Source organism: Syzygium oleosum, unplaced genomic scaffold, assembly GCF_021117445.2.
Source record: "Syzygium oleosum isolate NSW1041296 unplaced genomic scaffold, Sole_v2.1 Sole_v2.29, whole genome shotgun sequence".
NCBI classification, from domain to species: domain Eukaryota; kingdom Viridiplantae; phylum Streptophyta; class Magnoliopsida; order Myrtales; family Myrtaceae; genus Syzygium; species Syzygium oleosum.
Genome location: NW_026607513.1, coordinates 2,428,082 through 2,455,839, shown reverse-complemented (window position 1 = coordinate 2,455,839; position 27,758 = coordinate 2,428,082). Strand labels below are relative to the sequence as shown.

At 41.2% G+C, this 27,758-nt stretch overlaps 2 protein-coding genes across 7 annotated transcripts in view; one reads left to right on the top strand and one right to left on the bottom strand.

Annotated features, from left to right (window-relative positions):
• Positions 1–26,429, bottom strand: part of LOC115677813 (disease resistance protein Roq1-like) — a 34,679-nt gene extending 8,250 nt beyond the window's left edge. The window contains exon 1 of the mRNA XM_056303838.1: positions 25,945–26,429. Coding sequence (XP_056159813.1) covers positions 25,945–26,429 — 485 coding nt within the window. The remainder of the gene's footprint in view (positions 1–25,944) is intronic.
• Positions 10,770–13,812, top strand: LOC115677812 (aminodeoxychorismate synthase, chloroplastic-like). 6 transcript variants are annotated; one of them, XM_030601026.2, is made up of 4 exons: positions 11,582–12,046; positions 12,816–12,911; positions 12,999–13,125; positions 13,342–13,812. In XM_030601026.2, the coding sequence occupies exons 2-4, from the start codon at positions 12,878–12,880 to the stop codon at positions 13,754–13,756; spliced, it is 576 nt and encodes a 191-aa protein (XP_030456886.2). In that variant the 5' UTR covers positions 11,582–12,046; positions 12,816–12,877; the 3' UTR covers positions 13,757–13,812. The 6 variants fall into 6 exon arrangements, 3 of the variants coding, with proteins under 3 accessions (XP_030456886.2, XP_056159815.1, XP_056159816.1); XR_008814691.1 differs by having other exon boundaries at positions 11,588–12,046; positions 12,816–12,919; positions 13,367–13,812; XM_056303841.1 differs by having other exon boundaries at positions 11,792–12,046; positions 12,816–12,919; positions 13,356–13,812.
• Positions 26,430–27,758: the final 1,329 nt, after the last annotated feature.

The window sequence follows — 27,758 nt, the reverse complement described above, 5'->3', positions numbered from 1 at the left end:
TCCTCTAGTTAGTTCCTAATCTTGTACTTGAGCCTACTTTGCTAGCCATGATTACCTAAGAGTGAGACTTGATGGAGATATTTTCTAGATGGCTTCTTGTCCATAAGTTTGCTTGGTTGAGAGCAAATTAAAGGGGCTAGGCTAGGCTTGGTGGTTGAACTATTAATGCACTTGCATTATTGGGGTCTTCTAGTGAGAAGCACTTAAGGGGAAAAGCTTCTCACTCTCTCACTCGCTCTCACTTCTCTCTTTCTCTCCCTCCCTCTCACGCCACCATACTGCCACCGCCGTCTGACCACCACCGCTCCATGCCGAGCAATCCGTGCCACGCCGACCGCCGTGCCGCGCCATTCGTCCTTCCAAGCTGCTCACCGCCGCCACTCATAGTGATGCCGTTGCCGTCCTCTTCGCCGTCACCTTTTGCTCGTCGTCACCCGTAGATCGATTAGTTTTGTAAGTAGTTCCTCTAATCCGTGGATAGGACGTTATTCTACGCGTTTCGGACTTAGGTTTAGTCTTGTTTGAGCTTATTCCATCATGTGTGTTCTTGATGTTCAATTGGCTGTTGTATGATGGTTTAGACCTTTTGGAATGAGTTTGCTGGGTTAAAGATTCATGGATATCAACTAGAGCTTGAATCTTTGAAGTTTGGTTTTAAAACCCACATTTATTATTACCGTACCTCTTCAGTTTACTATTTTTGTAGAGGTTCTTGTAGGTTGAGTCTGAAGTTATGTTCTCACAAAAGTTGTTCTTCACATCTAGAAGTTTAACATATTTTAAATCTGAAATTTTTGGAGTTTATTTGGGTCATACAAAAGCTCATCTTGAAACCATGTTTAAACTACCCAGAAATACAATTCTTCTGACCTTCATGTCTTTTCAATTTTTTATAAATTCTTTTAGGTCTATTTTCAACAAGCTTCTTTTACAAAAGTTGTTAAGGACCTTTCTGTCTATGATATATAAAAATTTTGAGGCTTTTTAAGGTGACTTGGGTACTGAAAGAGATATATTTTGAGGATCGAGTAGTCTGTTCTTGCGAGCTGATTTCAGGTCTGATTGTCAGTGACAAAACTACATGATTACAGATTGAACTGGGTTTTGTGCTCTTTATAAGAAATGTTTATCAAGGTGTTTACTGTGACATATAAAAAATTTATAATTTTTGGAGTTCATTTATTATTTCTGTTACTGTGTAAAACTGGCCAGATTTAACCGATTTCAAAGATGCACTATTTTGCACATGAAAACGTTTGAATCGTGGCTTGATGTCTTCTGGAGATAAAACCTACACACTCTAAGCTTTCCAATGAGATATGATTAACCTTGGTGTGATTATTTTAGTGCATTTTTACGTGTGCGGGATTTTAGATGTCTAACCGTGTGAGCATTAAACACTTTTACATTGGCCTAAGTGAAAGATAATAAGTGGCTTGAGTGCTTGAGGTGCTTGCATGATCACATTAATAGTTCCGTACCCGTATGATTGCGGGGGACGATGCCCGATGGATTTCAGTTGCTGTTTCCGGATGGATTTCGGAACGAAGCTCTTAATTGAATGCCGTCTTCGAGTGAGGTCAATTGACAAAGCCGTGCTCGATGGGGCGGGACAATGCCCGGTTACGCCGGACGACCACCAACGCGAGTTTTAATCATGGCCCTGAGTGGTCGTAATAATTGGACGACTTGTGGTTGCATTGTGCATAAATATATGATATGAAGTGTTCTTGATTACTATGTGTAATTGTTGCATGCCAATTAGAAGCGAGACTTCACGTGTAAATTATTTGTGTGAATATTATGTGACGAAGGGAGGTAAGAATTCAAGTGCGACTATTGGATTGTGTTTGGCATGTTTCCGATGCGAGGTACCTTCCCACTCAAGGTTTAGATATTCTACTTATTGAGTTTTACTCATTTGTTGTTATTCACTCCTTTTCAGGCTTGTAGGTATGCATAGTTGCTTCGTCTGTTTTGGGTACCCCGTTACTAGGGAGGTGGACATTACCGCGATTGTGGTAGCAGGGAGCGATACTACCTATGAGAGGCACATCACTATGGTTTGGGTTGATGAGGGTCTAGAACACTTGGTTCCACATCGTTTTGTGGCCCGGTACTTATGGTTCGATGGGGATCTCTTTGGTCCTCTTCGTGGGTTCGACGGACCCCCGAGTGATCTTGGCGGAGCCCCATTGGACCCCTATGTTGTGGGAAATCCTCCCGATGGCGCCGTGAGTGACCCCGAGTTCGACCCGGACTATGATCCTAAGCCCGAACCATAGAGGATCGGTCTCCCGTGGTGAAACCACTTTTTGGAAGCCACCCTCATAGATAGAGGAGCTAGGTCTAACCCCGACCCCTTTTGTTTGAATCGGAAAAAAGCCCCTAGTTACGGGTTGTATTTTGCTAAGGTTCAATTGTTAACAATGCATATATATTTGAAGCATGCTTTTGTGAATGTGTTTCCCTTGCTATCTCTATTGTTGTTGTTCGGTTGTTGTTGTTGGTTGGGTGATTTAGGATTTCGCTTCGGCATGTGTCTATTCGTTAGATAATATGAAGGGTCGGCGACGCCTCCTGGGACGTCGCAATTCAATGACCTATGAGAGTGGTTGTCGCGCGTCCAGGGCTCGATGGATAGGGCGCGGGGCGTGACACGCCCTAGGCCATAAAGTTCAAAGCCCGAGCTTAAATTCCTTGTAGGCAAAACAATAGGCCACAAATACAGTAGAGACGCCATTGGCATTAAATACTAAACTGGGCGAGCTTCTTCTTGCTCAGCTTCCAGACAACTTCATTCGGACTGTGATGGCGACCATCCTTTGGTGGAAGCTTGCCATCGTTACCCGCAATCAACATCACATTATGTTGAAGCTCAGGCATTGGAGCGACAGTCTCCCCAGCCATCTCCTCTGCTGTAATTCCTGTTCGAAGTGGCTTTGAATCAAACCGTAAAAAAATAGGGGACGGTGCAGAAATTGTCACGCCCCGAACCCCATCGAGCACGCACCATCCTTCACTGGTCGATTAATGCGACATCCTAGGGTATTGCCGACCTCACTTATAATTATCAGAGATTTTAAACAATCAGCGGAAACCTCAAAGTACCCGGACAAATAAAACTGGGATAATCAAGGAGAATATACATATTCATTTCTTATCCAAACTTATACAATATTCACAATTTACATCCGCCATACACATGCACACCACACTATAAAACCACCGATATTAAAAAAGGATCGATGACCTGGATATTCTATCGCCAAAAATGGTACACCTCCAAAAACTTATTTTCAACCCCTACGCTAACCCCTACGCCCTTTGCTCGGCGTCCATTCTGAGTCTGATTTCTCGTCCTCTGAATCTGAACTTCCCTGATCAGCCTGTTCCTCCGAGGACTCCGACTCTGCCTCAATCTCGATCGGGTGGTTGATATCACCTGACTCAGCTGGAACCTCGACCCGTTCCTCCCCGACCGTCTCCTCAAAGAAATTGTCCTCAGGTACAAAATTGGGGTCCATCCACTGCTCATACGGGAGTATATACTCCGGTTCTTCTTCAGGCTCTGCAGACTCAGCAGGCTCATTCTCGGGTTCGGCCTCTGCCCCTTCTTGTTCCGGTTCTTCCTCTGGAATTGGCTCCAGATCCACATCCATGGGGTCGTCTCCCGCTAGAGACCCTTCCTGCTCCAGCTCGTGCTCAGCCCCCGAAGACCCTGGTGCTGCGAACGCCGGATGCTGTCCTGACTGCGCCATACTGGTCTCTACACTAGTCAATTCGCCATCAGGGAGAGGAATAGCAGACGGGTCCCAGTCCCCGACTCCATCAAAAGGGACGTCAGATCCTCGGATAGGACCGAACTCATCTATCCCGTCCCGGAAGAACCATGCGGTATATGTATGGGCCTGCCATAGGGGTAATCCTATATCTACAAAAACTACGGTTGTATGCTTAATCCAGGCCATTTGGTCATCCACAGGAAACTCTACGACATCATGTTCGGTGTGCATTGGGACTCCAAAACGCTCAGGTGGCGACGGCGGGGGATTCATTGTTCCTACCGGGGTTCTGAAATGTTTGGTTGAAACAACCATGAGAATACATCTCAGCAAGTACACCCCTAAACCCCACCTAGGCTATCACGTACCTCCAGACAATTACAAAACACAGTCACACACCCAAACACCACATAGCAGGCACACGATCAGTACTTACCTGGCCTTCCCAGCGTGCAATCTGCACGTTAGCCATAATATTATATTTTCCAATCACATGCACGTTCGAATCACATATCATGCATTCACGCTTGTCTCATCACATTCTTTTCCACACCACTCGCCAGTGACCCGCGTAATGGTACCGCCTCAGGTTCACTACGACCAACTTATCACAACACTCCAGGACCCGCATAATGATACCGCCTCAGGCCATGTATCTTGCCCACGTAGTAGTACCGCCTCAGGCTCAACATCCATTCTCCTAGTGCGCAACCCGCGTAATGGTACCGCCTCAGGTTGGCCATGTTCCCAGCACTCCTCGGCCTGCGTAATGGTACAGCCTCAGGCCATGTATCTTGCCCGCGTAGTAGTACCGCCTCAGGCTCAACACCTACCACCTATGACACAACCCGCGTAATGGTACCGCCTCAGGTTGGCCGTCCTCCGGTAATACCGGGCATCGTCCCGCGTAGTCGTACCGCCTCAGGACGGAAATATTCCCACGATCGCACATGCCACACCACACACAATTTCTCGTTCATTCACACACTTAACACTCGCTTGCCAATAAATTGGCCAATCACACGTGGCCCGTGCACGTCTCAATTCACACACAATTTCATGCTCAATAAGCATCCAATATGGCCAATTGACAGATAATTCACTTTGGCCCGAGCGTGCACATAGCAAATCATATTTCAATCAATCAATTGCACACTAATGCACCCCATTTCACCATCACAATTCAATCACAGTGCGAACATACAATCAACATACAAATTGGCATTTTTCCATATCCAAACTACGTCAAATCAGTTCCGGCTCTTCACGACATTTTCCCCCAATTACTCGCCGGTTCTAAATATCCAATTTGCGTACCGAACCGAGCATCACAGCACTCAAATCAGCCACCCACAGCCCGCTTTTGACCTCAAAATTTCCACCAAAATTTTCCAAACTCATCCCTAAAGCCCGCTAATCGATTCCGCTCCTAAACCGTGCAAATCCGCGCCTAATTAAACCCGAGTCCAATCTAAATTATCCGTCGATACCCGACGTCCTAAATAAGGTTTAGGGCGCGACTTACCGAACTCTAGACTAGCGCGACTAGAGCGGAAAGCTGTGGCGATCGACGGGGGACAGCGGCTAGCGGCGGCGCGGCTTGGCGGTGGCGGTGGCGAGCGGCGGCGGCCCCGGCTTCCTTGGCCGTGACCCACAGCCACACGAGAGAGAGAGGGAGAGAGAGACGGCGGCGTGGGGTGGTGGCGATGGTGCGGTACGGCGGTGGATGGGCGGTGGCTCGGCGGGCGTGACCGGCGGCGACGGTGATCGGCCAAGGGGAGAGAGAGAGCTCACGGTGGGGGGGCTGCCGTGAGGGAGAGAGAGGGAATGAGGAGAGAGAATGGGTCTTGGACTCAAATAGTCCAATTTTGACCAAAAGTGGCAATTTACCATCCTGCCCTTGTCTCTCAATCCAAATCGACGGCCCAGATTCGATCTTATCTTGAAACCGACGGCCGAGATCGAATCCTTCCCAAAAATATCCAAGGGCAATTTGGGAATTTCATAAAATTCCAAGGGCAAAAATGTCCAACCAAAAAGTTAGGGCAAAATGACCAAAATGCCCCTCCCTCATAAAACATGCCCTTCATAAATCCCCAAGGGTAAAATGGTCACTTTCCCCATTTCTCACCGAAATTAAATTTTCCTGAAGGATTCGGGCAAATCCGAAGCTGCACGTTCCAACCACAACGTCGTCCTAATGTCCCGTTGTGACTTCCTAATTTTCCGGTGTCCAGTTTGGGCTCAATTAAATAATTAAATTTTATTAAACGTAACTCGAGCATTTCTCAAACTAACGGGCGGCTTTTTGGGGAAATTCGCATATTCGACCCGTGACTGACAATAAATCGAGTCACGTGCAAATTCATTCGGTTCGTGATGACTTCGGTTGTCATTTAATCGCGAGGATCAATTGCTAGATCCGAGGGGCACGATCGTTTGGTATAGGTTCAGGATCATTCGTCAATTCATTTCGTGGTCCCACGGAATCACCCGCGATCCACTACTACGACAGTGGCGAACTGACCCCTTGCTATCCTTGGATCGGCCAACAGTGGCTCAAAATGTCACCTCGGCGATTTTGTGATCGAAAATTAATTCACGATCGAATTTTCATTTAGTCGCACGAATTTAATTCTTAATTAGCCTTTCCCTAATGGTTAGTATCCCAGGAATGATCAGTTCTGGGCGAGAACTAACTACGAGCACATTCATAAAACCAAACATTTTATAAATTCCAAATGGACAAATTTTCAGGATGTCACAGAAATGCATCATCCAACAATTAGATTTTCATTTTTTTTTTCCTTAAGAATGAAAAATCTTGAATTAGCATTTAAGATGCTTCTGGGATACACATACTGCTTGGCCGACCCCTACCATATGTAAATTCAAGCAACACTCAAATCCATCAAGGACATAAGTCACTTGATTAGTGGGTAGGGGGATCATGTAAGTTTGTGTTCTTGAAACACCTCCATTAGCCAAATTGTTTTGAGTGGTTTAATGAGTATCTGATTCTTTTAATCTTTAATCTTCACTGTAGTAAATGCGAATCATCATACTCATCTCCAAAATGAAGAGTATTGAGTAAGAAATGGACAATAAAGTGGAGTTTATTACGTAAAATGTACGCTAAACTAAACAATTTACTCCCCCTAAAATGAAAAGAACATTTTCATGAGAGACTCTGGTCTGTTCTACATATTTCTTCCCAACATTGAAGTTTTTTCCAATCATTTGTGATAAAAACTGACCTTGTCCCGTAGACATTAAAACTTTCTCGTACACAAAAATGGAAAGGAAGACGGAAAAAGAGAAAAAAAAATGAGAAATCACGAGCGAGAAATATAACAAACCTGTATTGACTGGGTTTTAAAATAAGTGAGATCATATTTATTTCATGTTTGTTTGATTGTTTTTCAACTTCCCACAATTATTACAATGCTGCCTAAAAGTTGAACTCGTGTTTGTGAATGGTTACATCAAGAAAAACAAAATGAAAAAGAGAGAATGATTTAGACTCACCTTATAATGCTTGAGAGACTGGAGGGAGTGAATGAAATTTTTCGTTACCCCACATAATTTTCTGGAAGAGGAGTAACGTACGAAGCAAGTGTTTGGCAATTTGGTGCTTAATACATCAATCAACCTTTTCAATGAATGGTTTCCAAAAACTTGTAAAAGATCCACAAATTCTAACTCGTCAAGGCCCTCGACAACCCGTAGCCTCTTGTTGCCAATAATGGTTAAAGACTAGAGGTTCTTTAAGTTTGACAAGCCACCAATACTCCGCACGTAAGGACAATGCTCCAGTGTGAAGTGTTTCCATGATTCTGACGTGTCAACTACTTGAATATCAAGAATCTTATGCCAACCCTCCAGCGAGAAATGTCGCAATTTATTTAAGGCTCCCGATGGAAGGGTTAGTCTCCCTTCACAACTAATCAGCTCATTAGTAGACTCGTTATTATTGTCCCCTGCTTCCCCCCCTAAACTAGCCTTCCCAAGGACTCGCACCCTTCAATAGACAATGACTCCAGTGATTCGAACTCCCAAGAAAATTGGATCTCAACTAGCTTTGGACAATATTTCACATGGATATCTTTCAGCTTCCTCGTGCTGGATAGCTTGAATCTCTCGAGGAATAGACACCTTTTCACTCGCAACTCCCTTAGATGTGGAAATTGAAGCCCATCAAGTAGAATTTCTTGCAATGGAGACCTACGGAGCTTTAAACATGATAAATTAATCAGGTTTGGAGAGACTGACCAAGTTGAATTGAAACTATCAAGGCCTAGCTTTTGCAGAGAACAAGGAAATTGCGGAAAGGTTTGTAGGTCCAATCCAAACAAATCAAGTTGGTTTATCAGAGGAAGGGAAGCCAGTTCAGTAGGAGTCGGGACATTGTGAAGTTCCAAGCTCAATTTTGTTAGTTTGGATAACCTCCCGATCCACCATAAGTCACCAGTGCAAAATTTATCACCTCTTCTTCCACTATCGCTCAGATCCAACTCAACCAAGTCAATCAAGTTCGAGAGATTCGGGACTACCTGCAACGATGCAGATGACACTTGTAGATGGGTTAAACTTAATGGGAGCATCGGCAACTCTTGAATCTTATGACATTTCATCAACTCCATTCTTTGCAGGTGAGGAAGCATGTGAATGGTCTTCGGAACTTCACTAACAAGAGTATTTGATAGATCCAGGAATCTTAGAAAGGGTAAACTTCCAATTTCAGAAGGAAGTTGCCCTTTTAAATAGGGACTTTGGACTCGGAGCACTTCTAGATTCTGAAGCATTCCAATACACTAGGTAACTCCCATGAATTTGATGTATCTACTTTATATAAGTAATTAACAAGGTGCACCTCACGTAATGGAAGTACTTCAGATTCACTAGATCTCCAATTTCATCTGGCAAATCTTTTAGATAGTTCCAAAAACTAATCTTTAGGTAAGGCAGATACTTCAACTTCCAAATAGAGCAGTCAATTTCGCTCAATTTGCAACAATGTCCGAAATTAAGCCTCTCTAAATTCGGGCATCCAGAGAAATTTGTTCTAGCTATGCTGTTACAACTTAAAATGGTAAGGACTTTCAATTTTCTTGTCATCTGTCAAAATAAATGCAACATTTAATGGATCAACAGTTGAATATTACTTTCAAAGAAAATAGAATAGAAATTAGAATATTACATATCTTCATCAAGTTCCCAAATCTCGAATCATTTAAGAGGTCAACGCCTTTAAATTCAAGAACGACTACATTCTCCAAGTACATGTTGGTCCATTTATAGGTTTGCGGAGGATAAAACCAAGAAATCCATTTTAATTTCTTAAAACAATTCGCTAAGTCACCAACAAAGGTTCCCACTCTTACCTTACCAAAAAAAAAAAAAAAACAAAGGTTCCTTTGGTTAATTTAAGGAACCTTTGACGTTCAAACCGTCCAATCTCTTCACTTTGAATAACAGAATCATGGGCACTTCGTGGATATGTATCAAGGTATATTGCTTGAACGTTCTTGTTCATCTGCAAATGAGAACGGCAAACGAGTGATATCACTATTGTATTTCATAGAGGAAGAGCACTATACAAAAAAAGAAGAAGATCGAGCTTCCTTAGTCAGCTTAGAAGAATATTTATCAGAAACTATAATTTCTCCCTGTAAGTGTTTTACCTCCTTTGTTCTTATTGCATCAAGGACCTCGTCGCTAATCCATATCCGACTCCGCTCTCCAGAATTCATTGGATTTTCTTGATGTACAATTTTCCTTCCAAGATCTCTAAATTGATTGTGCATCCAAAACTTATTGGTCTCCACAATTTTTTTCCAAAGACATGCTAATGAGTATATCAACTCCAGTATCTGGGAAAAACTCACAATCTTCCCATATGTAAATTGCATTCACCGTATCCTCACCGACGAAATAGCACGCAATATCAAGGAAAATTTGTTTTCGCTTGAAACATAGAGTATCATAACTGATCTTCAACTTTCCAAAAACATCCTCGTGAGGTGCTTTTCTTAATTTGTGCAATGCCTCTTTCCACAGTTTTTGTGCTTTGTGGTATAGGAAAGAACCAACTACTTCAAGAGCCAACGGAAGTCTCTCACACTACAAAAAAACAAGAATTTAGCCACGGAAAATTAGCGATGAAAAATTATTCGTCCCTAATTTGCGACGAAAACTAAATTCGTCGCTAATTGCAACGGAATTTGCGACGAAAAAAAATTCGTTGCTAATTTGCGACGAAAAATTTTCCGTGGCTAATTTGCGACGGAATTAGCGACGAAAAAAAATTCGTAGCTAATTTTGCGACGGAATTTGTGGCGAAAAAAAATTCGTGGCTAATTTAGCCACGAAAATAAACTCTCGCTTCACTTTCCCGACTATTTTTTATTTTCGTGGCTGATTTAGCCACGGATATAAATATAGTAGAGAAATGCGGCGATACTTAATTTCTGTGGCTAAATCCGCGGCTAATTAGCCACGGAAAAAAATGTAGTAGGAAAATGCCGCGATACTTAATTTCTGTGGTGGATTTAGCCACGGAAATAAATATAGTAGGGAATTAGCCACGGATTTAGTCACGAAAATAAATATAGTAGGGAAATGCCGCGATACTTAATTTATGTGGCTAAATCCGTGGCTAATTAGTCATGGATTTAGCGATGACATTTCACATTAACAATTTAGAAAATAAAAAAAATTTGCGACGAATTATTTTTCGTGGCTAATTAGCGACGAAAAAAAATTCGTTGCTAATTAGCGACGAAAAATAATTCGTCGCAAATTTTTTTTTTATTTTCTGAATTAATGTCGCAAAAATTAGCCACGAACTTTAGTTCGTCGCTAATTTAATTAAAAAAAGAGCGCCCCAATGCCCCGCCCTCACCCCCAATTTCTCTCTCTCTCTCGCTCGCTGTTGTCCCTCTCTCTCCCTCTTTCGTTTCTGTCGATCAGATCAGATCTCCCTCTCTCTCTCTTGAGGTCTGTAGTTTGCTTGAATTTTTTGTGAGGAAAAATCGTAGCTTTTATGTCGCGAGGGCTTGTGATGCTTGTTTCATGGAATTGCTGTTCGATGTTATTCGTTTTCTCGCTCGTGTGCTGTTGGGTTTGTGGTGGTCTGAATTCGCTCGCTGTTTTCTGGGTGGGTTTTTGGTCGTGACGTATTAGGGTAATTGGGGCGTAATCGTTGAGGCGGCTCATGGTTTTTGGGGGTTTTTTTTAGTTGAGTAGTTGCTGACTTTGTTGGGAAAAATGTAGTTGTAGGATAGTTCGTGTTTGTGCTATTCTGGGTTCTGGTTCGGATTTGTTCTGCTGTTATGCGCTCATTTAGGTGGCACCGGCACTGCTCTTGTGTGTGTGTGTGTGTGTGTGTGTGTGTCTTTTGCAATCTGGGATACTAGCAGACTTATTTTTGCTCAGCATCGCCAGTCACTTCCTTTGGGTGTGTGAATTATGTCCAGTGGTGACAATATGTCCCTTAGTTTGATGGTTACTACGGACGGTGACTTAGCCATCTTAATTGTTACAAGTTTTCTCTCGACTTGCTGGTGGGTTTGGGGGGACTGAGAATATCAAACTGCACTTTTGGAGGCGAGCTGTAGAGCCGAGAGGTTATTCAAATTAGAGTAACATTAAATTTGTAAAGATGATCTACTAAATTGATTTACTAAGTTATGTTATAGACTATAGCTGAGCTTGCGAACAAGGAGGCCATATTCAACATTAAGTAGAACTCTGCTGCATCTGTCAGTGAACCAATTTAGTGGACTACTAATCTTTAGATACCTGGCATTATTCTCTAAATTATCTCAAGAGCTTCTCTATTGGGAGAGGTGTGTGGATGGTTTTGGTTGAAGGTTGTGGCTTTGGGGATTCAATCGGAGAGTTGTAACTCAAGATATTTTAGATATTTTCACCATTGGTTGATGACCATAGCCTATTGCATTCGTGTATGATTGGTTTCTTATGTCTTTGTTTTGCTAGACTATAATTGATTATGGGTTTCCAGTTGGATCCAATTGTTAACAAGGCTGCTTTATACTTGTGATGTGTTCTTATAAAATCAGACTTTTGAGGCTTTAAATCAGCGTGCGGTTGCAGTAGTTGTGGATCCCATTTAGAGTGTCAAAGGGAAGGTGGTGATTGATGCCTTCCGTTTGATCAACCCACAAACCATGATGCTTGGCCAAGAACCCAGGCAGACAACCTCCAACCTTGGACATCTCAACAAACCGTCCATCCAAGTGAGTGCTGACCAGATAATGCTCTCTGTGAATATTGAGTTTTGATCTTATCTCATGGGGTTGACTTCATATTTTTAGGCATTGATCCATGGGCTGAACAGACACTATTACTCAATTGCCATCAATTACAGAAAGAATGAACTGGAGGAAAAAATGCTACTTAATCTTCACAAGAAGAAATGGACAGATGGCTTGATGCTTCGCCGTTTTGACACACATTCTAAAACCAATGAACAGACTATTCAGGAAAGTCAAGGTCTTAATCTGTCGCATCTAGATTAGAGAATTGGTTGCACCAGTCACTTAGAGGTGGATTCTGCACAAAGCAAGACAAGGCCATCTGCTCAAGCATATTTTCATCTAGTGTCCATGTTTTCCTAATTAATTAAGATCAATTAGCTTGCGATGCATATAGACTTTCATTGAACTGGATGTTGAGAAGCTGTCGTTTCTTGCAAAACGAATGATTGTTTTCAAATTCAGATCCTTGTTTTAGTTGGATTTTTATTTTGGGTGTCCAAGGCTCGGAGGAGAAAAATTTAGGTTTTATCATCCAAAAGCTAAGGACATGTGCTTTATGCTTTAGGTGTAGTGTTGTTCATTCTTTGGTATATTCTCTTCCAAAAACTATTCATGAAAATGCACTGCAAAGATCCTTTTTTAAAAGGATTGGCAAAGACCTATTCAATGAAAAGCGACAGGGCAAAAATTTATAGGTGACAATCTAAAGTCAAAGCTTTACACGATTCTTGGTGCGTACTCTAGACAGGTGTGACAGATAAATTACAACGCATCCACCGCAATTATCGTGTACGAAGCAAAAAGGTCCTTATGGCCATTATGCATTCTACTTGGCCTCATTATGGTGTGCAGGTGCTTTAGGTTCTCTCTTGTACAAGTTACAAATGTACTACATCTTTTTTATCAAACCACTGACCTTTCTGATTTCCAGTTTCACTCAAAGAGTGTTGCGACTTGTCATGGGAGACAGATTTTCGAGAATTTCAGGGGAATAACAGAAGATTATTGGTTGAGATCAAGCTCCTCTTTCTTCAGAAGGAGATATGCTCATTTTACTGGTAAGGGCAACTTATTTCGAGCAACTGTACATATTTTGCTTTTTCCTTGGGTTGTTGGGAGAAGGTTTGTCTGAGACTCCCTTTTTTACCTCCCTTATGTAATATGTTGCCATTGTTCATAAGAAAGATTCAAGTTTTCTGTGGCCTTTGTTTTTGAGTGTTATTAGTGACAACTTGTTATTATCATTTTGGTTGACTGTATCTATTTCTGAGCAGTAAACTTTTGTTAGCGCGAATCCAGGTGCCCCACGGTAATCATATATCAGGACAAGTTCGTTTAACAAATACTCCGTCTGTGGAGATTAATGGCGATCACTTGCTTCAAGAGGTTACTAGAAGCAGAAGACCAGTGTATGATTTGGACGAGAGGAACTGTCTTGGTATGTCAAATCTGGGGACTTCACCTGCAACCATTGACATGAAGCTACTTAAGTTGACATGGAGAAGGTTAGAAGGTTTGGCTGCTAGACTTGGTGGATCCAAGAACATATTCTGTGAACTTTTTTCTGATAACAAGGCTGAGAACACCTTTTGGTTGGATAGTTCCTCAATTGAGAAGGTTTGTCTTGAAGAGGAAGAATGCACCTTTCAGTTTGGTTCTTTATTTATGTCATTCTTGTGGAAATTGTAGATGAATGTATTTCATTTTCATATTATTATAATATTTTGATATTATTAAGTGCTTAATCAATGTTAAATATAAATTCCAAAAATTAATTTTGCTTTTAATTAGGTTTAAAATTGAAAAATAAAATAAATGATTTTATCGTACGATCACAAATTACAAAAGTTCGTTGCAAAAATAAAATTTCGTCGCTAATTTTGTCTCTAAATGATATTTGTCGCAGAGTTCGTTGCTAAAGAATTAATAAAAAATCGTTGCTAAATTCGTTCATGAATAATGTTAATGGCAAAAGTAAAAATTTTTGGTGGCAAATTAGCGATGAATTTTGCCACGAATAAGTTCGTCACAAATTACTGACAAAAAAAAAAATTCGTGGTAAATTAGAGGTGAATTTTGCCACAAATAATTAGCGACGAATTTTGTGACAAATAAAGTTCGTGGCAAATTAGCGACGAATTTTGCCACGAATAATTAGCGACGAGTTTTTTTTCGTCGCAAATTAGCGACGAAAATTGAAATTTTTCGTCGCAAAATTTTGCGACGGCGTATCAGCGACAAATTTTTTTCCGTTGTTAATTTCGTCGCAAATTCGTTTAGCGACGAATTTTGCCAAATTTTTCGTGACAAAATTCATCGCTAAAACCTAATTTTTTTGTAGTGTTCTTTCCATAGCTCATGTGCTTTATCATATAGTATCAAACCAATTACTTAAATAGCCAAAGGGAGTCTTCCATTTGCAGATGCAATAATCTTTGAAAGATCATAGAGGTCATCGATAGGAGAGTTTCTATTAATTGCGTGTCTATTAAAGAGCTGAAGCGCATGATCACTACTCATCACCCCCATTTCATGATAAAAATTTCATACTTTGGTCCATTGATTCGCAAAACATCTATATTTCTAGTAGTAATCAGTACTCTAGACCTTGAACATAAAGCACTATTTCCGATCAATTTCTCCACTTGTTCACTTTTATCAACATCATTCCGTACAATGACGGCAGAGTGCTTCTTTGATCCTCTTTGTCCAATAGTCAATTTCGTTGATGCTCCTTGTTTCTGCGGTGACTTTTTTTGCAATTTAACTGAGCCATCAATTCTTGATGACTTTACTCTAATACTTTCAAGGAAGCAGCAACACTTTCCAAAGCGGTAGAAAGTTGATTGAAGGTGACCTTGGTGAATGCGTACTCCCATAACATGAATTTGAATGAGCCGAACACCACCAGAGTTGACATCTAACAATTCGCGTACTGCTATAACTTGATCATCGATTTCAATTAATATTTAGTCACGGACTTATGTTTCATCTTCATCCACAACCACCTCAACGATCAATCCAATTAGTTCGCCTTGCCTCTCAAGATAGAAAACCATTTTAATGGGGGAAAATTGTGAAATGACAATCCAGTAATAACTTTCGTTCATGATAAAATTCAATCAGACTGGGACGCAATCTCATTCTTTTATGTTCGTTTCCTTGGAGTGATGTTCAATGGCACCTGCTTAACTACACAATAACCGGGTAACTAATGGGACATCAATAATCAAGAAGTGCCTTCTCAAAGGCTTGTATTCAATTTAAGGTTTCCTTAGTTATTGCTTTTGATAACTTAACATTAGTCATCTGATTTATTGTGTGAGCCTTACGTTCCTGATTCTTCTAAAGTTCCAAAACAGCACCAAGCATGTAGGTGTTGAAATAGTTTGTTATCATAAAAGATGTGATTATTGGTTAAGAAAAGATGCGACTCTTGATTATGAAAAGAGGTGACTCTTCGTTCTAAAAAGAGGTTATCGATGGTTATGAACGGAAGTTATTCTTAACATGAAGAGTGGTGATGGTTGGGAATAAGGTACCTATTCCCAAAATGTGTGTTGATTGGTTGTCTATGAATAGAGACCATCGCACATTATTTATTATAACCACAACTGTTCATAACTACAACTTCTTCGGAACTCTCTCTTCTTCTCTTTTCATATACACAACTTTAACAACACATTCAAGATGAAATTTCAAGAGAGAAATTGAGTAATTGCTGAATTCGTTTCTCTGCGGTTTTGGTGTATATCTTGTAGGTATATTTGTTCTAAACCTAGCAGCAATAATAGTGGGGCCAAATATACCTTAAAGATAGTGATTGTCATCACGCATCAAATTATTAAGAATCTATTACTATTTCTCTATCTTCATTAGCAATAAAATTTCCCCAACAATAGGAGCCAAAATTTAGAAGATAACGATGGAACTCATGTCGAAGAATTTTGGATTTGATTTTCTAGCTAATTCTATGTAACCACGAAATATATGAATTTGACAGAGAATGTCGAAAAGCACATCCCTCTCAAACGTACTTTTCATGAACATGGCAAGGAGCCACGTGTTGCTATGAGTCATGACACCCAATAAATTACCAATTAACAACAACCAATTTAATTCACACTCCCACTCGGCCACCGAACATTCATGAATTCAACTAATCCAATCACCCAAAACATATTTATCTCATCAATCACTAAATCAATTATCAAAAATTCAAATTAACAAATGAGTCTAATTAGCCACACCTAATTAAATTCCTAAGCCGGTACTAAATTTCACCCTAAAAACTAAAAATAAAAATGTAAGATTTAAGTCATCCTAATTTTCAAAAGTCTTGCTAAATGGCCCGGAACATGGAGCAACAGGGGGTCCGGCCAACGCGGCACAATGCCATCGCGTGCCCGCGGGATGGCCGTCGGCGGGCAGGAAGAGAGGTGTGATGGACGCCTCACGCGGAACTAGCGCGAAGGAGAAGTTTAACCTCTACGCCTGGTTGCTGGGGGATGGCGACGGCGCGACGGCTGAGCGACAGCAGAAACGAGAAAATGGGGAGGAAGGATCGAGGAGGGGAGGTGGAAGGCGGCACGTGGCCCGCGCAGCACGGCACGCTGACCGAACCGGCGGGCAGCAACTGGCGAACGACGGCCGGACTGGCGAGCTGAGCAGTGGCTGGTGCCGCTGCGGAGGGAGGTGGTGCGGCAGGGAGACCGGCATAGCAGGCGCGCTGGCAGCGCGGGCACAGAAGCGGAGGCGAAGACGGGCGCGACAGCAAGCCGGCGCGAAGGGAAAAGGTGGGGCGGTGAGCTAACGGTCGGAGCTAAAAAAAAAAAAGAGGGAAGAAGTGAGGGGTGTTGCATGGGAAGGGAAACGTGCATCAGGGTGACGTGGAGGGGACTGTCAGGCAGAGGAGGAAGAGACTCAAAGTCAAACCTCTCACAATTAATAATATAAGTAAAATAATGCACAAATACAATAAATTATGGACTTATTTGGTAATAATTTCCCTATCAACACGACATTAACGGTCTTCAAATTGTGTTAATCTTTTTGGTGCAAAATGAAGGTTCTATTAGCATTTTATTAGGTATGTTCAAGTGACGACCGTACAAAATGGACATTTTATGTTCAAGAGGAGACAAATTTCTGATGTATTTATTGAAAGATCAAATGATTATCAGACAGGAATGTGCATGATATTCAGTAATTCCACTAAGAGTTGCTTACTAAATGACAGGTGTCTCCACATAAATGGGTCACCATGCCATCGAGCGAATATGTAGTAAGCAAGATAAATGGATTGGAGAAAAAAGAAATAAAATTTGAAAAAGATCATCAAATAAAGGAAAAATGGGATTTTTTGTTCTATTTTTGTTTCTTCATTTAAATATAGACATATGATAGCGCTTCTAGTGAAATCGGGAACACTAACAAAAGCATCACCACAGCGATCGCCTGCCTAGCACCAGAACCCTCACTTGCATTAATCTATCTTATGGACTTAAACAAAATCAAATGCAATATTTATATAGTTGTCATCAAAACATAAATTAAGTAAAAGAAAAATTGAGCATGATTTCTTCTTCAGATGGGAAAGAAGTTTCTAATTTATGAGGATAAATGATGTTTTTCGTTTGCGGCAATGGTCTTAGCGATGATCCAACATTTACGATGAAAGAAGGGCAAAACCAGAGCATAGGTGAAGAGGCATATTGAAGAAGAATTCCGATATTCGCTACTAGAGTTTAATTGGGAAAGAGACGACCTGGTAAGTGTCCTACAGATGACGGAAGTTGAAGGCCTCGAGCTTCCGTCTCTGATCTCGAGGAAGCATTTGCGCTGACAAGTCCGCCGGCTTGCTCGCGTAGCTCTTGATGGTGTCTTCCATGGCCACCGGAGGTGATACAGCTGCTGATGAAGCCAGAAGACGGATTTCAGTGCTGCTGTGGTATCCGACGGTGGATTGGAAAAGACAGCGACCGAAAAGAGGTGCAGTGAAGACCGAGGTGAGAACTGCAGCAATGAGATTTCCTAGCCGAAATGAAATGGACGACTCGGATTTGCGATCAGAGCAAACGGCGAGGTTGAGGAGCCGTGACAGGACACATATTCAACCGGCGGAGGGAGGTAAAATGCAACGGAGGTGGAAGAGAGCTGCGATGGTGGAGACGAGGTAACGGCGAACTTCGACAGAGGGGGACAATGTGGTTTATTTGATTGGAGGTGAGATCGTCGGAGGTCTCGGGTTGGCAAAAGATTACAATTTATTTACGGCAAAATGCCTCTCTTAGCAAAATGTTTAGGGCATCTTTAGTAAGTCATCGATTCTTTTAGTTTATCTTCACTTAAAAAATCGCAAATAGCATCAATCTTAACCCATTGTTTGGAGATGATTTTGATTCGATGTACTGGATTGAAAAGTGCAACTTATGTAATGAATTCGACTTTCATATGGAATCCAGTAGTTTCTTCAATCGACGACGCCACCCTAAAGTCAAGCACCGAAGATTCATGGGGCCTTTGATTTCTGCAGGCGAATCTTCAAGACGATGGCAACCAAGTCGATCAGATAATTTAAATTCCCAATAGAGCTATCAGTTTTCTTTAAATTGGAACAATGTTGGAAAGGAAGCCTCTTTAAAGTCGAGCATCTAGAGAAGTCCAATGTTGTGATTATGTGAGAACAACGTAGAACAAAACGAACTTTGAATTTCACTGCCATCTGTAAAAAAGGACGCCACTGTTCATCAGATGAACGACCACACATTAGTTAAATAGAATATAAAAAAGCATAACACATCTTGATTAAGCTCCGGAGTTTCGAATCATGTATGATGTAATGTCTCAAAATTGAAGAATCACCGCATTCTTTAAGTACATATTGGTTGGAGCCAAAGCTCGAGCTTAAAAGCAAAGCCGTATTAAAGAAACGAATGCCTTCTAGGCGTTCCCCATATACCCAGCATTGAAATGAATTGCTCACAAAGTTTAGGAGTCTCATTGGCACTTATCAACCGAATGACGAGCTCAAGAATCACAGGAATAAAGGTGACTTAAAATGACCTTATGGATTCCCAAAATGCATTAAATTTTCGAAGGGAAGCGGGACCCAAGGCAAAGGATTATTTTGGATCTCTAAAACATCAGACAACGAGAAACCCATCATTCCGTATATGTTCGGTTCAGACCAAGAACAAAAAGGGGAAAACCCGCACTAGTCCATTCTTGCATATTCTTCTTTTTGTTACCTCAACTGAAATCTGAAACGTTTATTGAATCTCACAAATATCTTGCTCCATGAAAATGGGTTGTGAAGGACAATCTCACTAGCAGGTAAACTAACTTGAGAGAGAGTAAATGTTTGGGATAAATGTGTCACGGTGGACATAATTTGAGACTTGGTTCACCGATGTGACTGTACAAATTAGTTAAGTGCATCCAGATATCTACAAAACAGCAACAAATAGCATCAAGTTGCAGTTTGTTTTTGACAATTCTATATCTACCCAAATGATCACATTCACAACCCAATCCCAATTACAGACTTAAATCGAAAACCTCGCCGTCTTCTTTCACTTCATTGTTTATCCTCAACAACTAAGATCACACTAATCCGGCAATCTCCAACTTGCACAAACCAAAAGAAAGAAAAAATACACAAGCAGGGCAATCTCCAAAAAGTAAGAAAGGAAAAGGGCCGAGAGACAAGTTGCAACTCCAATTTTTAACAGGAACGGCACTCTCCCCAGCCTTCTCCTCGGATTAAATTCCTGTTCCTGTTGGAAGTTGCCTTCCTGTTCCTGTTCGAAGTCTCTTTCCTGTTCCAGTTCGAAGTCTCTTTCCTGTCCCAGTTCGAAGTGGCCTCCCTGTTCCTGTTCGAAGTCTCTTTCCTGTCCCAGTTCGAAGTGGCCTCCCTGTTCCTGTTGGAACTCGTGTTCAAAGTCTCTCTCCTGTTCCAGTTCGAAGTCGCTTTCCTGTTCCAGTTCGAAGTCGCTTTCCTGTTTCTGTTCCAAGTAGCGTTCCAAGTCGCTTTCCTGTTCCAGTTCGAAGTTGCTTTCCTGTTTCTGTTCCAAGTCGCGTTCCAAGTCGCTTTCCTGTTCCAGTTCGAAGTTGCTTTCCTGTTCCTGTTCCAAGTCGCGTTCCAAGTCGCTTTTGTTGGAGTGGCGAAACTTTCCTTGTTTCTCGTTCCAGGAACCGAAGCGTTGCCAAGTCGCTTCCTGTGCGCGAGGGGGTTCGGGGCAGCGCCCCGGCGGGGTTCCGCTGCCCGGTCGGGCGGGCTGGATCCAGTTCCAAGTCGCCTTCCAAGCGGGTTTGGGTGAAAATTTCCAATAGTTTAGGTTTTGGGCGTTTGGGCATATATATTTTGCTTCGTTTTCCGATCATCAGAAACTTTAAAAATATAGTAAATACTCTGTTGAAATCGAATCGCGTATCGCTATTTTCTCTCGTGATCGTTTCCATACGTCCTTCAGCTTTCCCATTCCAGTTCGAAGCCGCCTTCCCGATCCTGTTGGAACTCGCGTATGAAGTCTCTCTTCTGTTCCAGTTTGAAGTCACTTTCCTGTTCCTGTCCGAAGAATAGATCCCAGTGGATTTCCGGTTTTTTTTTTTGTTCCAGTTCAAAGTCGCCTTCCCGTTCCTGTTGGAACTCGCGTTCGAAGTCTCTCTTCTGTTCTAGTTCGAAGTCACTTTCCTGTTTCCGTGTGAAGAATAGTTTCCAGAGGATTTTCCCTTTTTTTTTCTGTTCCAGTTCGAAGTCGCCTTCCCGTTCCTGTTGGAACCCGGGCTCGAAGTCTCTCTTCTGTTCCAATTCGAGGTCACTTTTCTGTTTCTGTTCGGAGAATAGTTCCCAGAGAGTTTCCTGTTCCAGTTCGAAGTCGCCTTCCCGTTCCTGTTGGAACTTGCGTTCGAAGTTTCTCTGCTGTTCCAGTTCGAAGTCACTTTTCTGTTTCCGTTTGAAGAATAATTCCCATAGGATTTTCTGTTTTTTTTTCTGTTCCAATTCGAAGTCGCCTTCCCGTTCCTGTTGGAACCCGCGGTCGAAGACTCTCTTCTGTTCCAGTTCGAATTCACTTTCCTGTTTCTGTTCGAGGAATAGTTCCCAGAGGATTTCCTGTATTTTTTCCTGGTCGCAGTCGCTTTCCTGTTCCAGTTCGTAGTCGCTTTCCTGTTCCTGATCGAAGAATTTTGCCCAAATATGTTTTTGTTCCTGTTCCTGTTCCTGTTTGAAGTGGCCTCTAATCAAACTGTAAAGTCTTAAATAAGTATTTTAGGTGCTTTTGGAACACACACCCTACTTGGAAAACCCCAACCACATGCAAATTCGATTTACACTCAATTCCATCACGGACATCACTTGATTAGTGGATAGGGGGACCATATAAACAATGTTCTTGAAACACCTCCTCCGTTAGCAAGATTGTTTTGAATTGTGCGATGAGTAATTGATTATTTTAATGTTCTATCTTCGTGGTACAAATTGCAAAGGGAAATGCTTATGTGCGGTCTTTAATCTACTATGAGAATAACAGCTTATTTTGAGTCACAAAAAAATAAATAACAAATAATTAGAAATTGTAGTGGATCTACTCCTTGAAGAATTTGTGGCTCACAATATTATGTTATTCTAACAGTAGCCAAAATACTGTTATGCTAGCAAAACCCAATTGCAAATCACCAAACTCATCTCCATAATAATATTGTTAAGTAAGAAATGGAAAATAAAGTGGAGTATATTACGCAAAAAAATACGCTAAAATAAATAATCCACTACATATATAACAAAAAGAGCATTTTAATAAGAAATTCTGAGCTAGTCTATATATTTCTTCTCCACATTGAAGTTTTTCAATCATTTGTGATAAAAACTGACCTTATCCCGCATAGGCTTGTGCCAATATAGAAATTTCTTATATACAAAATAGGAAAGAAAACGGAAAACAGAAAAAAGAAGAAGAGAAAACACGAGCGCAGAATAAAATAAACCCGTGTAGAGTGAGTTTTATAATAAGTGAGTCCGGATTTAATTAATGTTTTTCCGATTTCCCACAATTATTACAAATCTGCTTAAAAGGTTGAATTCATGTTTGTGGATACTGGACAGTTGCATCAAGACCAAAGAGAAAAGAGAGAGAATGGTCTAGACTCACCTTATAATGCTTGAAAGACAGGACGGAGCCCTCGAATCCTTTCTTAACCCCACATAATTTCTTGCAATCGGAGATATTTATGTGGCAATCATTTGGCAATTTGGTGGTTGATATGTCAATCAACCTTTTCAAAGATTTGCAATTGTTAACATCTAACTGGTTCAAAAACTCCAGCTCATCGAGGCCCTCGACAACCTGTAGGCCTTTGCAGTAGCAAATTGATAAAGACTCTAGGTTCTTTAAGTTTGGTAAACCATGAACACTTTGCAGCAGAGGACAACCCATAACGTGGAAGACTTCCCACAACTCCGACGTACCGACGACATGAATCTCGAATATCTTTCTGCACTTTGCCAGCTTGAAAATTTGCAACTTTTTTAAGGATTTCGATGGGAGGATTAGTCTCCCATCACGAGTAATCATCTCCTTAACAGATTCATTATTATCATGCCTTGATTCCTCCGCATAAACCAGCCTTTCCAAGGACTCGCACCATATAATACTCAATTGCTCCATAAATTCGAATGGCCAAGAAAATTGAATCTCCGCTAGCTTTGGACAATCGCTCACTGTGAAACGTGTCAGCTTCCTCATGTTTGACAGCCTAAATCTCTCAAGGGGTTCGCAGAGTTGCACAGCCAAGTCCCTTAGATGGGGAAGTTGAAGCCCATCGAGCTGAAATTCTTGCATTGGAGACTCATAGAGCTCTAAGAATAACAAATCTCTCAGGTTTGGAAAGGCTGACATAACTGAATTGAAGCTATTAAGGCCAAGCTTTTGCAGAGACAAGGGAAGTTGTGGAAAGGTTTGCTGGTCCAGTCCAAATAAATAAAGTTCCTTTAGCAGATGAAGGGAAGCCAGCTCCTTAAAAGTAGGGACATTGTGGAGTCCTAACCTCAATTTAGTCAGTTTGGATAATCTCCCAAACCCCCGTAACTCACCTACACAATGTCCTCCTCCTCCGTCACTTAGATTCAACTCAACCAAATTAGTCAAGTTTGAGAGATCCGAGACTACCCGCAACGATTTAGATGACACTATTAGCTGGGTCAAACTTGTTGGGAGCGCCGGTACCTCTTGAATCTCATGACATCCCCTCAATTCCAATCTTTGCAGGCGAGGAAGCAAGCCAACGGTCTTTGGAACCTCACTAACCCTAGTAAATGATAGATCTAGGATTCTAAGAGAGGGCAAATTTCCGATTCCATAAGGAAGTTGACCTTTCAAACACTCATTATTGATAAGGAGCACTTCCAAATTTTGAAGCATTCCAATAGCACTAGGTAACTCCCAAGAATTTGTTGGATCAATACCAGAATAAATGTAACCTAAAAAGTGCACCTCGCGTAATGACTTCAACTTCCATATGGAATCTGGGAGTTTTGTCACTTTACAATACTGTAAAAAGAAGTGTTTCAAATTCACTAGGCCACCGATTTCTTTGGGCAAATCTCCGAGATCATAGCAATTAACTATCCTCAAGTCAGTCAGACACTTCAACTTCCCAATTGAGCAGTCAATTTTCCTCAAATTCCGACAACTGTTGAAACTAAGCCTCTCTAATTTCAGACATCCAGAGAAATCTGGTGTTCTGGTTACGCTGGGACAACTTTCAACACATAGTACTTTCAATTTTATTGCCATCTGTTGAAAAGAATAGAATATTCAAACACTCAACAGTCAAATATTACTTTCAAGGAACATAAGAAAGAAATAAGCATATTACACACCTCGATTAATCTTTGTAGCATGGAATCATCCATGAAGTCATGGTACGAAATTTGAAGAACGACCACATTCTTGAAGTGCATATTGGTTGAATTAGACGTTGGAGGAGGATGACTCCAAAAAATCCATCTTAATTTGGTAAGACAATTCGCAAAGTTACCAACAAAGGTTCCCCCCTTTAATTTAAGGCACCTTAGATTTTCAAACCTTCCAATCTCTTCACTTTTAATGTCCTTAAGATCACTTTTGCGCAGATCAATATCCAGTGTTTGAACGTTCTTCTTCATCTGCATATGAGAGTACGAAATGAGTGGCAGTCGGTATTGAATTTCAGAGGAAAGGATTAAAATGGGAAAAAGAAGAAATAGAAAAGATCATCCTAGTGCAAAGTAGAGGATTCTTTTAGTAGAGAAACTATTAGTTTACTCCTAAGGCACTTCACCTCTTCCGTGGTTATTGTATCAAGGTTGTCTTTGTGAATCCATAACCTACTAAGCTTTCCAGGATTTATTTGATTTTCTTTTTGAACGATTTCTCTTCCAAGATCTCTGAGTTGATTGTGCATCCAAAATTTATCATTTCCTACAATTTTTATCAAGCACATGCTATTGAGGATGTCAACCCCATCATCTCGGAGAAGTCCACAATCTTCCCACATGTAAATTGCATTCGTCTTATCCTCGCCAATGAAAAAAAATGCAATATCGAGGAAAATTTGTTGCTGCTCAAAACTTAAAGCATCATAGCTGATCTTCAACTTTCCAAAAACATCAGGATGAGGTGCTTTTCTCAACTCCTTCAATGTCCTTTCCCATTGTTCTTGTGTTCTTTTATGGTAGAGGAGGGAGCCAATTACTTCAAGAGCCAACGGAAGTCTCCCAGTAATAGATACTATTTCCCTTGAGAGATCACAGTAATCATATAAAGGAGAGTCTCCATTAAATGCATGCTTACTGAAAAGCTCAAGGGCATGATTAGTACTCATCACCTCCATTTCATAGTCTAAAATTGGATACTTTGGTCTATGGATTTGCACAACATCTTTATTTCTAGTTGTAATCAATATTCTAGATCCTGAACACAAAGTACTCTTTCCCACTAATTTAACCACTTGTTCGTTGTTATCAACATCATCAAGTACAATGAGCACTTTCTTATTGCGTAGTACTTCTCCAATCCTCCCCATTCCATAATCAATCTCGTTGATGATCCTTGTTCCCATAGGATGGCCAATTTCGCATAATAACTTTTTCTGCAACTCAACTAAGCCATCAGTTCTTGATGACTTTGCTCGAACATCTTCAAGGAAACAACAACACTTTCCAAAATGAGAAGAGAATTGGTTGAAGACAACTCTAGCGAGAGTAGTTTTTCCAATACCCCCCATGCCATGAATTTGAATGAGCCACACATCACCAGAGTTGATGTCTAACAATTTGCTTACCGCTACCACTTGATCATCAATTCCAACTAAATGTTCAGTCACCAATCTATGTTTTGTCTTTAGCTTTTCCACGACCTCCTCGACTACTAATTTGATTAGTTTGCCGTGGCTGCCACAATGGAAAAACATTTTAGTGGGGGAAAAAAGCGAACTCATGACTACCTAGCTAGAAGTGATGCAATTCAAGCACTGGATATTGGGTTTTCAAGAGGAGAAATGTTTAACGTATTGAAATATTAAATGATTAGATGAAAACAATGCATGGCATTTCATTATCCCATTCTTTTTCCTCCCAATGTCCACAATCTAATATTAATTTAGTTACCTAGCTCTGAATATCATTATTCACCCATCATATAAGACGACCTTGTGAAGCAGTTTCGCATTTTTTTGCGTGGCTATTAATACAATTGTTTGCCCATTATCATTTAATATTACTATAATAAAAACCAGGTCTCAATCATGCGGGAATTTTTACGTCTATGATCGAGTGTTAATATCATTGGGGAAACAAGCATCTTGAAAGCAGCTAGCAGCGAGCTTACCCGTTGTACTTCTTCACTTCCCGCCCCTTTATTGCACCAACCTCCTTGAGAGCCATTCTACACGCATCCACTTGCTCATTGCTCAACTTCTTATTGAGCTTAAGAGTGAGTATGGCATTGTGATACAACGGAGTTTTCAGCTTAACATCATCAGGTTCCACATCGACGAAAATCGGTAAGATCTCTTTATTACCTTCCGATCTAGAGGTGTTTTCCACGATCTGTGCAAGCTCACGGAGGCACCATTGGCTCGCAGCGTAGGTCCGAGAGAAGACGGGTATGTAGATCTTAGAGTTGTCAATGGCTTGCTGAAGCAATCCATCGATCCTTTCACCGACACGGAGCTCTTCGTCATCTCGGAATATGCAGATTCCAGCATCAGTCAGGTTATGGAAGAGGACATCGGTGAATCCCTCGCGAGTGTCGGGTCCTCTGAAGCTCAGGAACACTTGGTACTCGCTTCCCAATGAAGTTCCTGCAGCTGAGCTTGCCATAGGAGTAGTTTGCTTAGCTCCTGTCTCCGTCTCTGTCTCTCATTCTTTGTGAGATGTAGATCTGAAGACGTTTCCACGTTCGTAACAGAGAAAGAGGCCCTGTTCACAGGAATTGAGGAAATGATAGGAAACCAATGAAATGCTATGGGTCAATGAGAAATTGGTGGTTGAAACAGATAGTCCTAATTTTTGAGGACGAAGACCGTAAAAAGAGAGAGAGAAAAAAAATTAATGAAGTGGCTGACGGAACCGAAGTTAGGAAAAGGCCAAAATTGCCCAGCCTTTGGCACGAGTTGGTCGTCTAACTGGTGTGGGGATGCGATTTGCACTCATGGCAACTCTATTCTTCCGAATTTTGTTTTTTCAATTCGTCTTCCCCTTTCTTTATACTCTAATACGTCCATAAGTGCCCTTCAAACATAGATATTCAAAAGTAGGGGGGAGGTCCCGGTTAAACCTTCCCTATTGTATCATCTGCGCAGTCAGTTCTACCGGAGACCCGGTCCAGGTAGAACCGGTACTGAACCGACCACGGAACCTTTCGTTTCTTGTTTCATAAAATAGTTCTACATGCTATTGAGGGGAGCGGATCCCAGAAGGGCCATTTTGGATGCGGTTGCTGTTGCCGCTTCACCAAACGATTAAAAATATAGCTATTTAAGCTAACAAAGCCCGACTCAAGCGGACCCATGTGCGGAAGCCCAGGAAATAAACGTTATTCTATCTCTATCCTCTTCACCGCTCCCATCTATCCGTCTTATGTCATTTATATCGACTGTCCTGCACCCAGTTGGAGGCCCCATGGGCGGAAGCCAAGGAATCAAACTTTCTTAATTCATACATTTGCCTCCTTCCATATAGTTTGTTTGTTATTGTTATCTCTTTCAGAAATGAGTTTTTTTCATTTCATGTCGAAGAAAATTCGATGATTTTATAATAGATTCGATAGTATTTACAAATGCTTACTAAAATTTCACTAGTTGACGATCATGGCCTCATCACTTGCCCCACATCGACGGTTTCTTCCACAAGTTTCAATGTCTCTTCTTAATGGTTACAGCGACCCATGTTTCTCGGCCATTATCATTGGTGGCTTTCGATATTCATGACTCCATGAATCGGTGATTGTATTGGCTTCACAATTGATTGGGTCATCATAATTTTAGCTGAAATAGTCGGCATTATAACTTGAACATTTATCTCGTTCCAAATTAGTCGGTCTTTGTTTCAGCTGAGTTTCACTTACCAACATCTGGTGACTCTATACTTAGTAATTTTCTCTTATGTTGCCTATCGGCAATTGTTCATTGCCTTTGTCGATTTCCTGTA